Raw genomic sequence first — 18,842 nt, forward strand, 5'->3', positions numbered from 1 at the left:
GCCGTCAAATATTATTTCTGAAGTTTTCTTAGAATTCAAAACTAGATGGTTTTCAGTGCACTATCTACCAAAAGAAGCAATACTCTCCCTATATTCTATCTCACTTTCTTCTATCAAACCCACGATATGACAGTATCATCGGCATATTTCAAAACATGAACCGATAGAATATTGGCAACATAGTCATTATATAAATTATGAAGAACAGGAGCCCGTAACACAACGCTTAGCAATGATCGTAGCACATTTTTATACGATTGATTCCATTGACTACAATGTACAATCCATCGTAAAAATCAAGCGTACGATCAATCCCTAACCTTTGTGTTACGGGACCCAGATGAGAGAATACACCCTTGATGAACCCTGTGAGTCTTAATGGTGGTAGTGTACCGCACCCATGACGTATACCTCTTAGAATGGTATGCAAATTGGTTTAAATCAATTTTGTGACGGGTTGACACAAATACTGTTTCCAAGATGATTCTTTCTAAGCATATTCAATCATAACATTAGGACTTAGGATGATTATTTTCATGCACTGGTCTTATTACCGATGCTTTCCAGCATTTTGATACGATATGCTCGTTTTATTGACCTTTGAGGGAACATAGAGTACGGAGCAGCGAGTTCAGATGCGCACATCCATAGGACACGCCCACTAACACCATCGGGCCCAGACCAGTCGCTTTTCTCGGGTTGTAATTGTAACTAACAAAAATAATCGGTGATTTGAAATAATGTAATTCAATTGAAAAGTAATTGTAGTTGAACACTTCTTCAATAACGTAATTGTAATTGAAATAAGTAATTGAGCCTGGCCAACCCTGATAATCATGTAGGCCTAAGCTTCCTTTACATATTATGCTAAAATGATGAATAGTGTGTACATGCAAGTATTTGATAAATTACAAAGCATACTAAAAATTGTTTTCTTTCTCATTACTCTTTCACAGTTTCACGTGTAGCACCATTTGCAGCAGACAACCACGGCAGAGAATTTGTGTTTGCAATACCACCAAATTACATTGCTGATCTGAATCGACCTACTGTTGGCATAATGGTAATGGCCGCTTCAGCCAACATCACTTCCGTTACGGTCACAGTGCCCTTGAGGAATGTGGGTTTCAACTTTTCCCTGGAACCTGGATCTGCACCGTATGACCTTGTGCTCTCTCCCGACCTTGCCGGCACAACTGGTGAAGCAAGGATAACGAACACTACAGTTGTAGTGAGATCTGACTATGATGTCTCGGTATCAGCTTACAATTACAAAGCTTACACCATGGCGATGTTCGCTGTGATACCCACCAAGCATATGGGAAAGGAATACTTTATCGCAACTGTAACTCAACCAAGTGGGGGCGTTGTTTTGATGTCAGCATTTGACGAACCCACAGAGGTTTCTATAACACTAACTGGTAGTGTTGGATTTGATGGCCAATGGTATTCTCCTGGAAGTGTACTTGTGTATGTCTTGAAGCCATATGAAACATTCCAACTTGAACCCCTGCGTGACGATATCATCGGAACAAGGATAACCGCTAATACATCGATTACGGTGACCAGTGGGGGTCTTTGTTCATTCGTGCCAAATAACAATGGCCGTTGCGACCAAATTGCTGAACAGCTAATTTCCTTTGACCGCTGGGGATACTCATTTCTGCTGAGCCCGTTCGTCAATCGGCTGTCCGGATACCAATACCAAATCGTTGCGGGGAGGGACAATACAAGAATATCTCTTGGGTCTCACGAAATAGTTCTGAACATGGGAGAGCATTATCTAGGGGGAGTTACCAGTCAGATCATGACTTCGGTATCAGCATCCAACCCGGTGATGGTGATGCAATACTCAAAAGGGACGACCACAGACCTAAAGCAGGGTGATCCAGCGATGCTCTTAGTCACCCCTTGGGAGCAGTATGTGTCACATGTGGAATTTCCTGTATTGGACCTCCCCGCAGCAGGGATATCTACTGTATATGTCGGTGTGATATCCGAATGCAATATATCTCAGAACATAGAGTTTGGCAACTACAAATATACTGAGGTAAGTGATATCTAAACACATTCCATAATTCTAGAATCTGGAATGTCCAGATTAGCACAAAGGATTCTTCCCTTCATGATGGCAATGCCCAAGGGCATACTGTTCTTAAAAGTCTGAACATCCCAGAAGTTTTTCATTGAAATTAAAGACAGAATTCATATGCATGAAACTCTTAAGACGTGGTAGAACTGTCACTTGTCATTGAGAAACCCAAACACTAGCTTACACCAGGTAGACTTTTTCATTGTGGATGTGGCTTCATTCAAGTTGATTGACCAGAACTCATTCAGCAGAAATTAGGATGAATCTGATTGATGCATATACAAGACTTGTACATTTTTATTTCCCATATTCTGTGACAAAAAGTGTTAGCCAAATTCAAAGACAGCACTTGTGCACCCTTTCAGGTAAATTATCAAGTCACACTCAGTGTACCATGGCGCTACCTCCATTCTTGGATAAACCAAGTGTTGTCAAAATCTGACAATAAACAAAATGAGAGAGTCAAAAAGGGCCTAAGCTTTCGATCCTAGCAGAATCTTCTTCGGAGGCAAAATGACAAACAATAGACAAAATGATTAACTTCAAGAAACTGATTCATGGAATTCCCTATACTAAGGCCTCCATGCTGGAAAGAACACACAGTCAATACAATGTGTTCATATAGTCAACACACAGTCAACTGTATGAATACAGTGTGACCACAGGTTGAATGCAGTGTGTCCTCGCTGTGAACATAATGTGGGCACAGTGCCGGCACAGTGTGTTCACATATTGCCCACATATTGAAACTATGAACCATTCTCTGACGAAGAGAGCCTCTGCATGGCCTTCGTTCAGCACAGTGTGTTCATAGAGTTCCACACTGTGAACAAGATTTCCACTCTGTGGATTTTTTCAGCACAGTATGATGTTCTTTTGGCATAAAAATCTCTTCCATATTTTTAGAAAATGGGTAAATTGCCTTTGTGTTTTTTATAGATAATTAGTATTGTCACATCCAAATTTTATGGTAATGATGAATATGATAATAAACAAAGAGCAATCAACATGGGTTGATATTTGTGTCACAGTTCAGTCATTCATGCCAGAAAAAATGCTCAGTTTGTCAACACCATGTTTCACATTTTGGTCACACTGTGTCCACAGTCATTCCACTGTAATAACTTAAAACTTGTTTTCAACTGTGGCACACATTGGTACAATTCACTAAAACATACTATAGTGACTCAAATGATACAAAATCATATTAATAACACATAGTGACTGAAGTAAAGAGAGCCCCACTTTATCATAGCGAAATGTCTATTTGAACACAGTGGGATTAAAATTGTTTTCTACTCTGGTTATTTCACTGTGACGGTGTAATTGTTCACACTGTTGGCATACATACTCTACTACGATGTGAAAACATGTTCCAATTATTATCACACTGTGTTTCTCAGTGTGGTTATTTTGTGTGTTTTTCTGATATGGTTACATGCATATGAATATTATATTGTATAACGTAAATATTTCCTCACATGATCCATCAGTTACGTTTTTTCAAGCGCACAAAAATTGTATTTATTTTTAAACAAAATTATTATTACGACCCAATATTTATTTGTTGTAGTTCTGTAATGTAACTAAGATAGGGGCTTGCCTCTTGTACAAGCTTTGCTTTTTTCGGCGAGTTCCTCCGTTTTACTTTTAAATACAATTGTCATTTGAGATAAATTTATTTACTGAATTGTGTTCCTTAAATCTATGATTATTTATATATACATATTGTATTTTGTAGTATTTTTGAACTTGTTTTTGTTATGTTTATCATATTACTGTGAAACGGAAATAAATAAATCAAACCAAATCAAATATCGTTATCCCTTTCTCCCCCCCCCCCCCCTCCATGCATGTTTCCAGTTTGGTTTTTCTCATCTTCTTTATCATTTTACATTACAGCCAATATCATAAACAACTGGTAATTTTTTTTGCCTGTGGTTTTTGCTTTCTTATCAACTCAATGAATTAGGTCCCATGGATCATCGAATACGATTACGTAACAAGTGACAACCGACAGATCTGCAATCGTTGGGCAACCGTAGAGGGCGGTAGTCATGTATTTGAAAGTGTTTCAGCAGAGGAGACATTATTCACTGTTATCGTTTACGGAGTTGGAGAACGCTTAGGTTACCTGTACAATGCCGGGCTTAGTATGCATCCAATAACATGCATCGATCTGAGTCCTACACCACCTCACCAGGCTGTTGAAGTACAGTGTTCAAGTCTGCGCAGAAGTAAGTCGCAGTGTTTTCGGTAGTGGTGGGGATGGATTTATCTGTAAACATTACTGGCATATCGGAAGGCGTATTTTTTCAGACCATTGTACTAAATAAGAAAAAAGAGATAATGAGATAGATTTAGATTTATGTTGTGGCTCAAATATAAAAATAGGTCTTACTACTATTAGTTATCACAAAATAAAATGGATTGATACTGCGATGCAGTTACTCCAGGTCTTAAAAGCCATCAATGTAAAAACTTTGGTGTTAAACTTGACAGTTGTTGATGTCAGTAGAGGACCACTCCATGAAGTATTAAAATTACACCCTAGAGATTGAAAATGATGCCATAGAGTGTATAAGTACCAACCAAAGGTCTTGTAATAACATCCATAGCTAATGAAATAACACTAAACATTTAATACTGTTGCAGTCATAAAACCACAGTTTTTGCTCTGGAGTCATAAATATTTGAGAAACCCATGAGTTATATTCAACATATTCGGTAAATATATTTGTGTTTATGTATATTTACAGGACTCTGTTGACCATTAACCATTGTGTATTGAAATATATTGTTCTTTTTGCCATACAGGGACATGTCCTTGGGAAAGAACTGAGTCATTTTATGGTCCGCTAATATGGAGTGAAGCCACCGAGAATACCATAGTTCCATCAGATGTTGTGTGTCCATTCAACACTCTTAGAGGTTTGTTAAATGCCATACTCAATACAAAATCATTCAAGACAAGGTTTGGAATTGATTGACAAGATTGGATGCGAAATAAATCTAATCGTTTAATTCAAAACGATCTGAAGTGCTTCGGCCAATCAAAATCAAGGAAAATTGTCAAATCGGACAAATTTTCAAACATAAATGTTGACGAAACACTCCCTGCAAATAAAAGGAAAGTTGTCATACACAATAACTTTCAAACATAAATGTTGATGAGACATGCTCCTTGGAACTACCCTTTTCATTTGCACGCTATCCCGGCCTTTTACCTCTTGAAATTGAATTCATTGGTCAGATGAATGACAGCAAAAAAAATTAAGGGTACATATGATGATATCGTCACAACAACAGACTGGATAACTAATATATTTTCGTTTTCAGCTGGCCAACCTGTAGCAGAAAGAACTTGCCATGGTAACCGTAGAAAGGATGCCTATTGGGGAGAAGTGAGTGTACAAGAGTGTGGAGAACGCACAGCTGAGATACAACCGACAGACCTTGCAAAGGTAAAGCTTCCAAAAAAAGTACACTATAATAATCATCAATAAAATACCATCAAGAAAATCTAGTTAAAATACAGTCTATCAACTTTGGTTCGGTAAATGTACCAGAGTCTCAATTCTGTAAGCCATCAAAACATCTTAGTAGTTACCTTATAAAGGTGATAACAATTCATTATTTTCTAGAAGTAAAATACCTGTCATTTGCAGATGGACTTCTTTTTTATAATAATCAATAACAATCTTGTCAGTGAAGAACAATGAAAATCAATACCTGCATAATGAAAAAGTTACCTATTATCTCATTTGTGAAAACTTTGCTAATTAAGATGTAATATAAGAGCGCCTTGAGCACCTAGCAAGGTGGACACGTGCGCTTTACAAATCCTATATTATTATTATTATTATTAAATATACTTAAACTGTAGGATAAATCCATGTGGCATCAGCTAATCTCATTGAATTATTGATGATTTCAATATTGTTATTTATTTCACAAGATCATAGTCGATGAGGCTAACGTAGCATTGGTCAGTGCCGTCTTGGAGGAAGTCATCGGTAACATCAGCACTGCTGATGACGAAATGGTTGGTGCTATTTCCAAGACGCTGGAGAACATCGTCGCTGTGGCTTCTCCATCACCTGAGGTAAAGTATGGATAGACTGGGTGGAGTAAGTGTATTTCTAGTATCACATAGTGTGAAACACAATGTGAAATTAACTTTACACTGTTGAATGTAAAAAATGTAAAAAATAAAAAATAAAACAAACAAAAAACAGTGGAAATTACATTTTTAACAAAGTCCACAATGTGAACACAATGTGAGCACTCACACCTTCCACAGTGTTAAATTGTCTTGGCACTGTTTGATTTGATCATTTTAACAGTGGGGATCCCTTTTTCACATAGTCCACTGTGTGAACACACTGAGCACTCACATTGCTGGGGTGGCCATAGTGTGGATTGTCTCCACACTGTTAGATTTGAGTATTTTAACGGTGTGAATTACAAAATTGACAAAGTTCACAATATGAACACACTGTGAGCATTTACAATGCTATGGTGGTCAGTGCGTTGAACTGTCTACACACTATTAGATATTAGCGTTTTACCAGTGTGAGTGACATTTCCAACATGTACACAATGTGGACACTGATTCCATTTTTATATAGTCCTCACTGTAAATGCTCACACTGATCATGGAGGTGGCCACAGTGCGGAATATCTTCACACTGTTCGATTTGATCCTTTTAACAGTGACATTTTCACAGGGTCCTTTATGTGAACAAAATGCTGAGGTGGCCGCAGTGTGGAGTAGTCTTCACACTGTTAGATTTGAGCATTTTTACAGTGTGAATCACATTCTCACCTAGTCCACTGTGTAAAATAACACACTGGGAACACTCACACCACTGTGGTGGACACATGCAGTGTAGAATAGTCTTCACACTGGTGGATTTGAGCATTTTAACAGTGTGAATCACATTCTCACCTAGTCCACTGTGTAAAATAACACACTGTGAACACTCACACCGCTGTGGTGGATACATTTAGTGTAGAATAGTCTTCACACTGTTAATTTTGAGCATTTTTACAGTGTGAATCACATTTTCACCTTGCCGACTGTGTAAAATAACACTGTGAACACTCACATCGCTGTGGTGGATACATGCAGTGTAGAATAGTCTTAACTCTGTTAGATTTGAGCATTTTAACAGCGTGAATCATATTTTCACCTAGTCCACTGTGTAAAATATCACACTTCAAACACTCACACTGCTTTGGTGGACACATGCAGTGTGGAATGGTCTTCACACTGTTAGACTTGAGCATTTTAACAGTGTGAATCACATTGTCACCTAGTATACTGTGTAAAATAACACACTGTGAACACTCACACTGCTGTGGTGGACACATGCAGTGTGGAATAGTCTTCATGCTGTTTGATTTGAGCATTTAGCGGTGTGAATCACATTTTCACCTAGTCCACTGTGTATTTTAAACACACTGAACACTCACACAGCTATGGTGGACACATGCCATGTGGAATAGTCTTCACGCTGTTAGAATTGAGCATTTTAATTCACCTAGTTCACTGCGCATAATAATCCACTGTGAACACTTACACTGCTGTGGTGGACAAATGCAGTGTGGAATAGTCTTCGCACTGTTAGATTTGAGCATTTTAACAGTGTGAATGACATTCTCACCTAGTCCATTGTGTAGAATAACACACTGGGAACACTCGACACTGCTGTGGTGGGACATGCAGAGTGGAATAGCTTTCACAATGTCAGATTTGAGCTCTTAAATAGCGTGAATCATATTTTCACATTAGTGCACTGTAAAATAACGCACTGAACACTCGACACTGCTGTGGTGGACACATGCAGTGTGGAATAGTCTTCACACTGTTAGATTTGAGCATTTTAACAGTGTGAATCACATTTTCACCTAGTCCACTGTGTAAAATAACACACTGTGAACACTCACACTGCTGTGGTGGACACATGCCGTGTGGAATAGTCTTCACGCTGTTAGATTTGAGCATTTTAATTCACCTAGTTCACTGTGCATAATAATTCACTGTGAACACTTACACTGCTCTGGTGGACAAATGCAGTGTGGAATAGTCTTCATGCTGTTAGATTTGAGCATTTTAACAGTGTGAATCACATTTTCACCTAGTCCACTGTGTAAAATAACACACTGTGAACACTCACACTGCTGTGGTGGACAAATGCAGTGTGGAATAGTCTTCGCACTGTTAGATTTGAGCATTTTAACAGTGTGAATGACATTCTCACATTAGTATACTGTAAAATAACGCACTGAACACTCGACACTGCTGTGGTGGACACATGCAGTGTGGAATAGTCTTCATGCTGTTTGATTTGAGCATTTAGCGGTGTGAATCACATTTTCACCTAGTCCACTGTGTATTTTAAACACACTGAACACTCACACAGCTATGGTGGAAACATGCAATGTGGAATAGTCCTCACGCAGTAAAATAACAGGCTGAATCACATTTTCACCTAGTCCACTGTGTATAATATCACACTGTGAGCACTGCTGTGGTTGACACATGCAGTGTGGAATAGTCTTCACACTGTTTGATTTGAGCATTTGAACAATGTGAATCACATTCTCACCTAGTCCATTGTGTAGAATGACACACTGTGAACACTCACACTGCTGTGGTGGATACATGCAGTGTGGAATAGTCTTCATGCTGTTAGATTTGAGCATTTTAACAGTGTGAATCACATTTTCACCTAGTCCACTGTGTAAAATAACACACTGTGAACACTCACACCGCTGTTGGTGACACATGCAATGTGGAATAGTCTTCACACTGTTTAATTTGAGCATTTTAACAGTGTGAATTTCACTTTTATTTAAGTCCACAATGTGAACACACTATAAACACCCACACTTTGAGATGGCCACAGTGTGGATTCTCTTCACTCTGTTTGATCTGATGTTATTTAACGGTATGAATTACATCATTAACAAAGTCCACAATATGAACACACTCTGAATACTCATACTGTTGAGGTGTCCACATTGATATAGGGTGAGGATGGAGTATGTACACCCTGCTGGAAAGTACACAGTGTCACAGACTGTGTACACAATATCAAACATTGTGGAACACAATCACTTTCTAACAGTAGAGCATTTTATAGCGTGAATCACATCTTCACATAGTCCACAGTAACTGTGAACACACTGTGTAACACTGTGTTATTTCGATCAGGAAAGAATCAGAAAGGGTATAACCCAATCCTTCCCACTACCCATCCTAGTTCCCTTAGATTTCCCTACAGGCCACCTTGTGCACCCTCATACACACACACACACCTTTACATAATTATATAGAATCACAAACTTGTATTTTTGTTTTATCTCTAATATAGTAGGATAGTAGTAAGTATTGCTGAAATTGTTGGGGATGTGTATGGTCTTCCAAGATAATTGAGATCCACATTTGTGCACCTTCCCTCTCACCATCTAATACATTTTGACCTTTGCTACTCTTTTCAACCATCGAAGAAAATTTTCTTGTTTTTTATGGAGAAGTTGTTTGTAATGTTACATAATTATCATCTAATTCTCACAGGTTACCACAAGCGTGGTCAATGCAGTGGGTAGCCTGATTGGATCTCTCGAAGAATCCGAGTCCATTAGTCCTGAGCTGGCCGCATCATCCTCCAGCGTGGTGACTTCAGTCGAAAAACAAGTGTCGCTAACCCTGCAAGATCGTGATGAGTTCATGCTGACAGCAGAGAATATGATCGTCCAGGCGGCAACATTTGATAATGTTGCCGTGGGGAATGGGATCGAGTTTGACGGTGGAGGTGAAGCGGATTCAATGGCTTCTATTCGGCTGCCTTCTTCCATCTTCAAGCAAGCGGGGCCAAGTGGTGAAGGTATTCAGAGCATAGGTGTGTAGTGCATTTGAAATAACAACAAAGTTTTAAAAACATATCACTGAAAATTCTTACAAAAACAAATGCTAAAACAAGTTCTTAAAGTTTCACTTAATTTCATGAAACAGTTACAGGCATGATATGTGTGATGTGCAAATGAGAAAGTCAATGATCCCTTACTTGTTTTCTCATTTGATAATGCAATATGAAATCTTGCTAAAATGGTAGATTTGATGATCATGATTCTTGATAGAATAGTGGTAAGTGACAGCAATTATGATTCACCATGTTCAAGGTGAAGTCAAACCTGTCAATAATCATTCACTACATTTTGCTAATTGTTTTCCTTATTGCACCGTTCGTTGTATAATAGGGACCAAGGTTCGGTTCATAACTTTCAACGGAGACTCACTCTTTAGATCGGCCAATGGATCGCAGACAAGTGGCAGCGTCATATCAGCAGCAATTGAAAATATGGATGTACAGGGCCTTACTGAACCAGTGATTATCACATTCAATGCACGTGATGTAAGTGAATTGATACTTGCGTTCACAAAAAATATTAAAGAACCATGTATTTTCATACTGCCTTTATAAACTGATGTTTTTCACAGGAAGTCATTATAATATCTAAAGGAATTGTCCAACTTAAAATATTAGTTTATCATATTCCGCTCACTGAAATACCGGTACTGAGAAGAATTATTAGTGATTTCATTGATGATGTCATGTTAACTTCATACATTTTGGCTATATATTATTAGCAAATATATACCACTTTTAATATAGCAATCAGAGGCAAGAATCCTACAGAGAATATTGAAAAATATAGAGCGATGCATAGGTTCCTTAGAGTACCGAAGTGGGACGTCAGTTGCCATGGTGTCGTGGCAGGCTGGTTCTTAACAGAGTCGCAGCTGACGATCGTCTGTACACATGTGTATGACTTTAATTTGGCTCTTCTGAAAAAATAGGCTGCAAGCGATCAAATTCCGATACCAGCCATTTTCACACGCTTTCATTTGGCGGGTTCATTTGTTTAGAGCCAGGACACCATGGCAACTGGCATCATCACTTCAGTACTCTATAGGGCGAAGGTAGCCTTTAGAACATTTTATGTGTGAAGGTTACGTGCCCAAGCGGTCTAAGGCATCATTTCGATTGCATGGATATCCCACTGCTGCCATAATAATTCTTGGCAGAAATATTCTCACTGTGAATGAACACTTAATGTTCACAACATTCTGCTATCTATTGCTCATAGTCAAGTGGTCCCAGGCACAGATCAAAGCTCTATGCTGCACTGTCACAAAGGCACAGGTTGGAATCCTGCTTATGATGGCTAATATTGATAGTGATTTGTTTCATTGATCAGTTATAATTACCATTTGTTTCTTTGAATTCAGACCAGACAAAAATGGCTTTCTACAATGGAAATATAAAACTACTGAATGGTCACTTATTTAGACGGCTAGGCAAAATAATAGTAACTAAGTTGGCAGATCAATTGTTTTGAACAATATTCAAATGAATTATTTTCATATATTGTTTTATATTTAACTTTGACCACACTATTCAAATAATTGTTCATATTGATTTTTTTTAGTCCGTTGGAGGAAACAATACTTTGAACCAATCACGGTGCGTCTACTGGGATTTCGATTTAAGAAACGGTGTTGGTGATTGGTCAGACGCAGGATGCAATCTGACTGACGTCAGAGGAGATTTTGTTACCTGTTCGTGTAATCATTTAACCAACTTTGCTGTTTTGGTGGTAAATATGGCTGAAATTATTCTTCAACTTGACCCTCATGTGGTTCTCAAATGATATTTAATCTTATAACATATGTGAGACCAAAAACATTTCAATAATGTAATGTTGTGTAGAATTTCATTACAAATTATATTTTCAGTGAGTCAAAGTTATTGTGTTACATAACAAATAACTCAATAAATTGCACAATTTTTTATGATCGCAAACGTGTAGCCAACTAAGTTCATAGAAAATCAAAGAAATAATCCTTAATTTGAAGGTAATTGGGATGGACGAGATAGCGCATTTCTGAGGTAAATGTTTAAAGTAAATGAAAGAAAGTGGAGAACAATTACAATGAGGCCAGTTCAACATTGGAACAATGTTTTTAGCAATTTTTTAGCTCGCATGCTAATATAAGATGATATTTTTATCTTGTTTTGTTTAAAATCAAATCATGATGTTTTGGATTATGGCAACTCACCTCGTAAAAATCATATTTTCTTGTTCTTGTCTTAATCATGATTTATATTTACATGTGATATTTTGTTTATTTTTCAATTTGGCACCAGAGTTTAGGACCTTTCCCAATTTACTTGCCATCTTAAACATGCATGAACATTGTTCAAAATGCAAGTCTAGTTAAAAGCAAACATCATGTCTTCTAAATGATTTCAAATTTAAGTATACCATATGTTTAGAGCATTTGCTGTTACTCTAATTTTTACAGAATATGGCTTAGGCATGCAATTTATTTATTGCATCGCATCACAAGAGAAAGAAAAATGTGTGATTGCAATTCATTGAGAATAAATTTGGAGCTAAACTTAAACAAAACATACTTTTCTCTTTACTTTTTTCTGTTAACTACAAAATATTTTCAATTATTTTTTTCTTATTTTAGGATATATCTGGCCAGCATGAAGTTAAAAAGGATCAGTTTTACTTCGCTCTAGATCTCCTCAGTAAGATCGGGTGTGCAGTATCAATCGCATCACTTGTACTGACTATCATAGTTTTCCTAGTTTTCAAGTAAGTTTGTATTTTGTTATTATGTGACAAATATTTTAACTCTATCAAAAAGTATTTTTATCAACAATGAAAATTTTATAAATAGAAAAATAAATGAAACATTAATTGTATACTATAAAAATGGAAATAAAAATATTTGTATTTATTTTAACGAAAAGTTATTTTCAAGCCATTCCTCGAAAATCGTCACTTTATAGAACAAATCTTTCATGTTTTTCAGTAGTTATAGGGAATTAGGAAAATGACCTACACATTACAGGGGTGGGTAAAAACTAATGCATAAAATATGATTGTCATTTTTTAATCCCATCATCAAGTAGAATAATTAGACAAGTTTTTTTATATTTGTAAGGAGAAAGTAAACACAAAATCATGTGGGAACCTGTGACATACCTGAAATCTTCTTCAGACGGGGCAAAATTTTGTGATCTCCCCATCTACGCTAGTGGGGAAAACATGTGGTATGCACCTATATGAATTAAATGCTTCTGCTTACTTTTGAATTCCCCTTCAACTTGCTTGAATGATAGATGCCTGAATTCTATGTCTTGAGTGCTAAGACGTCATGAAATTTGAAGGTGATATATTTAGATCTTCCTTTTATTCAAGTATCTGGTCAAATGATGCATAACTTTATACAAAACTTGATTCAGTGAAGTTCTATTATGGTAATTTTCATTAAGTGTTTAATCCTTGATTTATTGTTAATTTATTCCCCTTTGCAGACGTCTACGAAATAGCCGACCTCGTCGAATCCTTATCCATTTCTGCGTGTCTATGCTCTGTCTCTACCTTGTTTTCCTCTTTGGTATCGACTTCGCAGCCGACATTGACATCGCCTGCGTGACCGTGGGGGCACTTCTCCACTACTTCATGCTAGCAACCGTGTTGTGGATGGGCGTAGAGGCACTCAACATGTACGTGATGATCGTACGTGTATTCGACGAAGAAGGCCCATGTTTCCTTACCAAGGCTTGTGTGATAGCTTGGGGTTAGTATTTAAAACCTAGACAAATATATATGGTTGAATGATGACAAATAGTGGAATCATAAATCAATTTTACTATAGTTTTTCTTCAGTTCACTTTGTTCAAGCTTAGACTATATAGTCTTGTACAATTTGTGTAAGCAAATATGTATTATTAACAATAGAACATATATATCAATTTTTTAATATAATTTTTATAGGTGGTCCATTGGTTGCAGTTGGGGTTACCCTTGGCCTTCGAATGGAAGACTATCTTCATAAATCATAGTAAGTACATTAGTCTATTTTTCATATTCATCTCCTCAAAAAGGGCAAAAGCTAAATCTACTTTTTCACATTTTACCTTTCTTGGAGGTGGAGTCATAGATCACATATTTTGGAGTGAATATTGATTAGTTTGTGAGGGATTCTCAGAGAAGACAGAGTGAAGTTTCTCTTTAAATCCATTTCCCTCTTTAAAAAGTTGCATCATATGGAATTCTTGGGGGGGTTCAATAGAATTACTACATCATTTTGTTCTTGCTTTTGATATACGTTTTCCATTTCCACCTTTTATTTTTATTTCCATCTCTTACCATGCTGTAACTTTTTAATGGAGTAATTTTGAGATATAAACATATTGAAAATGGCAGGGGTTTTTTTTCATGTGTATTGAACATTGAAATAGTGAATATTTGTTTTAGTTACTCTTCCTGAAATTCAATTTTATCATATTTAATAATTTTTCATCATAGAGATGTGTAAAAAAATAGCTAATTTTTTGGTCGTTCTCTTTCAACTTAGAGATTCAACACAAAAGTAGTTTCATATCAGTGTTAGAAAGCACCTTTTACAAGCATTCTGAATGTTTTTCATGTTGATAATCTGGAGTTGGTTCAGATTAAATAGAATGAAATTCATTATTTAAGGCTTGTAATTTTTAAAAAGTTACTTTCTTGCATGGAAAAGCGAGACATAGGCACCGCTTTTCTGATGGCAGTGAAGGCAACAGTAGCATTGTCAACAATGATACCTTTACTTATAAAGGTTAAAGTCTGAAATTTAATCACAACTTTGAAAATAAATGGATAAATTTTATGAAGCTTGGACACAATGGTAATTAAGAATTACTGTTCATTTTACACGAATTTCAGGAAAATGACGAAGTCCAATCTTAATTAAATGTTTGATATGCCGTTATAATATCTTTGAAATTAAAGAGACTAATTTCATGAAACTTGGACATAATAGTAATCACATGTAATTGATCAGTTTGCTTGGGTTTCAGGTCACATGATCATGGTTAAAGTCATTTGAGTTCAATGAGCTTAGTATTTTATTATCAAGTGAATGGTGTTTATTTTTGAAAATTCATCTATCTCAGCTCGAAGTCAGCACTGCTGCTATAATGAATCGCATCATACAGGCAGAAACTATGAGTGTCGGTCAACTTAGATGTATTTGCATTCTTACAAGTTATTTATGTATTGTCTGATTATAATTCACAGTTGTTTATTGACCCCTGTACATTCTTCCAACTTATTTATGTGTTGTCTTATCATATTTCACAGTTGTTTCCTAACCCCTGGACTGAGTTTCTACCTGGGGCTCCTTCTTCCTGTTGGGCTCACCATATCTTTCAACTTCATCATGTTCTTTGTTGTCATTCGACGGTTATGGACTGCTAACCTTGGTGGCAATGTTCCGTTGGAGAAAGAGGATAAAACGGCCCGTTATCGTCAACTCCGCACCAGATTGCTGAACGCTTTCTCAATATCGGTGCTACTCGGGCTAACCTGGGTGTTTGGGTTCTTGGCAATAGAAGATGCTACATATGTTTTCCAGCTTATCTTCTGTGTCACAAACTCATTACAAGGTAAACAATCAGGACGCCCCCCTAAAAAAAAAAAAAAAAAAGAAATTGTTAAAAATGATTTATTTCAAGATTAAATTTCATCCTTTATCTAGGTATATCTTTATGAGAAGAATTCAGAATTTTATCTGCATCCTGGATGAGAATTTGACCATGAGCAATATGACAGAATACTCCTCAAATCTCTAATGCTATATATTCCCAAATCCTGAAGATGTTTTCGACCTGATATGTGTACCATAAAGCAGTTTATAAGTTACAAATGTATTAATGCATTGACCGGTGACCCTTTCTTGGGCGGAATGATGTATCCATATGCATGAATGAGCACCTAAGAACCTGGAATAAGATTTTTTAGTTGTGTATGGAGTTGTGCTTAACTGTACAAACTTCTTTATGAAACACCCAGCTGTTCAGAAAGGCAATTAAAAACTGGTAGTCAAGGACAATCTTCCATGATTGCCCTTGGTCTTTAATGATCAACATCGCTCTAGTTATTTTGAACCAAAATGCATGAGCAGGGAGCTAAAGCGTCGTCAACCATCAAAATTAAGAAGGATTAAGCTTGATTGTCTTGCCAACGGAGACCAGCCAGCTCCAGAATGCTAGGTTGTTCCGTTGCTGATTCAAACATATTTTGGCCTGGTTGGTCTTTTTTGGTAAAGTCGCAATTGTTGTTAGTCAATCTTCATTGGCATTGTTCTGGTTACCTGCTATGTTCTGGTTACCTGCTAAAAATATTTTAAACATGACCATAGATTAAGTAAGGAGTCAGAGCTTTGATCATCCCTGATCAATGTAGATTGATCCTGAATACAACTTGAGACCTTGCCAAAATATCTTTCTCAGGCTTGCTCACTAATCGACTTTTGGAACATAGCAAATCATAGCTCGTAATTGGAAATAGAATAGAATCATGAGTATTATTTATATTTGTCTCCAATCCTCAGGTCTCATGGTCTTCATACTTTTCTGTGCGCGGCAGGATGATGTCCGAAAATCAATAAAACCGCACTACAGTCGGATTACCGGCATGCTCCCACTTACTGGCCGGCCAAGCACGATGACCAATTACTCACTGACCAGCCGCTCCCCGGGCGAGAGCGATGAACATGGAAGAAATCCGCTACGAACAGCACCACTATCAGCTGGATCATATACTCGCAAAATGGCGTCATCGTCAACTGATGAAGTTAGGATGATCTCCAATAGTGATCAAATCAGTGAGTTCCACGATTAGAATAGACTTATAAATACCCAAATGGAAGGAAATTGACACGATGAAGAAACACATCCTCAGTGTGTGCTATGGAGAGGGAGACTTAGCAAAACTGTTGATTAAATGACCAGGATGTGGATTATGATGTTGAAACTTGCAAGCCTTCATTGGTCCGGCTGCATGGTTTTCCGTCATGTTAACCTCGATCTGCCAGATATCTGTGATGTTGACTTGCAGAAAGAACTGTGATCAATGCCCTCATGAATACTTATGTAATGGCATGTTTGAGGCAAAATTCACATGTTTTCATCATGATTCATAAAGATCCTTACTTTAATAATTCTTGCTTTGTAGGATTTCATAATCATATATTGTACCCTAGCACTTTGATAACAAAATATAGTATTCATGGTACTGCAGCACGTTGAAGGCTTATTTACTCAAAAATACATATCTTAGAGGTGAAGGATAGTTACATGCCTATTACTGGATTAGAAAATTGAAATAGTCATCCACTATCATCGACCAGCATTATGGCAGCAGAACAAGAATCGTCTTGTTGCGCCTATGAATGTTTTTTAACAGAAATATGGCGCAATATATACATGCTGTGGATCATCATCACCAACTACAAGACAGTTGATCGTTTATTGCATTGACAGACGTTTAGACCTTCTCATCATTTGTACTCACTGCAACCAGATGGTTCACTTTTTACTACAAACAAGTAATTTTCATACTTAATTTGAGGTATGTTACGTTCGAATTGCAGGGATAATATTACTACGGACCCCTGTGGCTAGTAAGTTTGAAATAAACCAAAAGGAATTACTTTTTGAATTCTAATCTCAATGAGAAAAAGTTGACAAAGTGTGAAAATTTTGATCAGTAAGTGATAGTGAAATTTAGAATAAAGTATTCAAAAATTTTCATCTTTATTTTTATTCTATTTATTTTCCACAAATCAATCAAATACAAACAAATAATTCATTCTGAAATAGTATAAAATAAATACTAACAATATATGTGTATATACTTGAAGAACAATCTAAATCTTATTTGGTAGTCAATCAACGTGATTATGTAGATGTCACAAAAAAGGTGAAAATTACAAATCTGCATGAATTAAAAAAAGATTTGTCCTCTTATATTAAGACTATTATGAATAAGTGATTACACTATTTTCTTTTTATATAATTCTGTTATTGGATGAAACTTCATGCTTGGCCACATATAATATATGTCTTGTTCTTGTCTTTATCTATTTTTGCACCAAGTGATAAATATCCTCTCTGTATTAGTGTTTCATAATTCCTAAACTGATTTGACTTTGAAAATATGTATTTAAATATCATTTAAATACTTGTAAACATATGATATAACCCTGTTTATTTTGTACAGTGTATAATTGTCTATATGTAGAAATAATATTTTCCAAATTCAGTAAAACTGATAAGAATATCAAAGTGACTAACAATTGTGAATTACATATTCTATTTTGCTCTTTAAATGTATTACTGGTATAAAGCCAAAATATTGGCTTCAATGAAATAGCTATTTGCTTTAAAATGCATCTATTTATTTGTGTTTGTTGTGTGAATCAGATTTGCTTGTATAATTTAGGTGGTTTTATGATCACTCTATAGCTTCATGAAATGTAAACTTAGCATTTTTAATTAGATAACCATTTCACACATTTATTTTCAGTTTAATAAATGTCTCAACTTGTATGCATAAAGAATACTCCTTATATGCAGTTGTGTAATTATAGATATGTAATCTTTCTGGAAAGCAGAAAATGTGTAGATATCTCATAATAAAGATAGGCCTATAAAGATTAATGGGTAACAAAACTTTAAGAATTTTTACCCTTAGGTGTGATTTGACGGAAAACTTATTCTTCTGAACTTTCACGACCCTCTTATTTTTAAAAGGTAAGTTACAAACTCTTGCCATTTTCCTGATTATTAGTTTTGTTTTATGTGAAAATATTTTGCTCATTTATGTGAAG

General features: G+C 36.3%; 1 protein-coding gene across 1 annotated transcript; it reads left to right on the forward strand.

Moving 5' to 3' along the window:
- Positions 1–378: 378 nt before the first annotated feature.
- Positions 379–18,144, forward strand: LOC121431630 (adhesion G-protein coupled receptor G6-like). Its single transcript, XM_041629229.1, has 14 exons — positions 379–405; positions 917–2,050; positions 4,065–4,329; positions 4,910–5,023; positions 5,432–5,556; positions 6,051–6,197; positions 9,678–10,002; positions 10,361–10,515; positions 11,594–11,761; positions 12,645–12,772; positions 13,498–13,763; positions 13,961–14,027; positions 15,311–15,615; positions 16,563–18,144. The coding sequence occupies exons 1-14, from the start codon at positions 379–381 to the stop codon at positions 16,850–16,852; spliced, it is 3,516 nt and encodes a 1,171-aa protein (XP_041485163.1). The 3' UTR covers positions 16,853–18,144.
- The last annotated feature ends 698 nt before the right edge of the window (positions 18,145–18,842 follow it).

This window comes from Lytechinus variegatus, chromosome 1, assembly GCF_018143015.1.
Source record: "Lytechinus variegatus isolate NC3 chromosome 1, Lvar_3.0, whole genome shotgun sequence".
Lineage (NCBI taxonomy): Eukaryota > Metazoa > Echinodermata > Echinoidea > Temnopleuroida > Toxopneustidae > Lytechinus > Lytechinus variegatus.

Excerpts from the sequence above, each read along its gene's own strand:
- LOC121431630 (XM_041629229.1), top strand. The coding sequence starts at position 379 with ATGGTGGTAGTGTACCGCACCCATGAC. Across the intron at positions 2,051-4,064 it reads GCAACTACAAATATACTGAG|GTCCCATGGATCATCGAATA; the intron begins GTAAGTGATATC and ends TCAATGAATTAG. Across the intron at positions 12,773-13,497 it reads ATAGTTTTCCTAGTTTTCAA|ACGTCTACGAAATAGCCGAC; the intron begins GTAAGTTTGTAT and ends TCCCCTTTGCAG.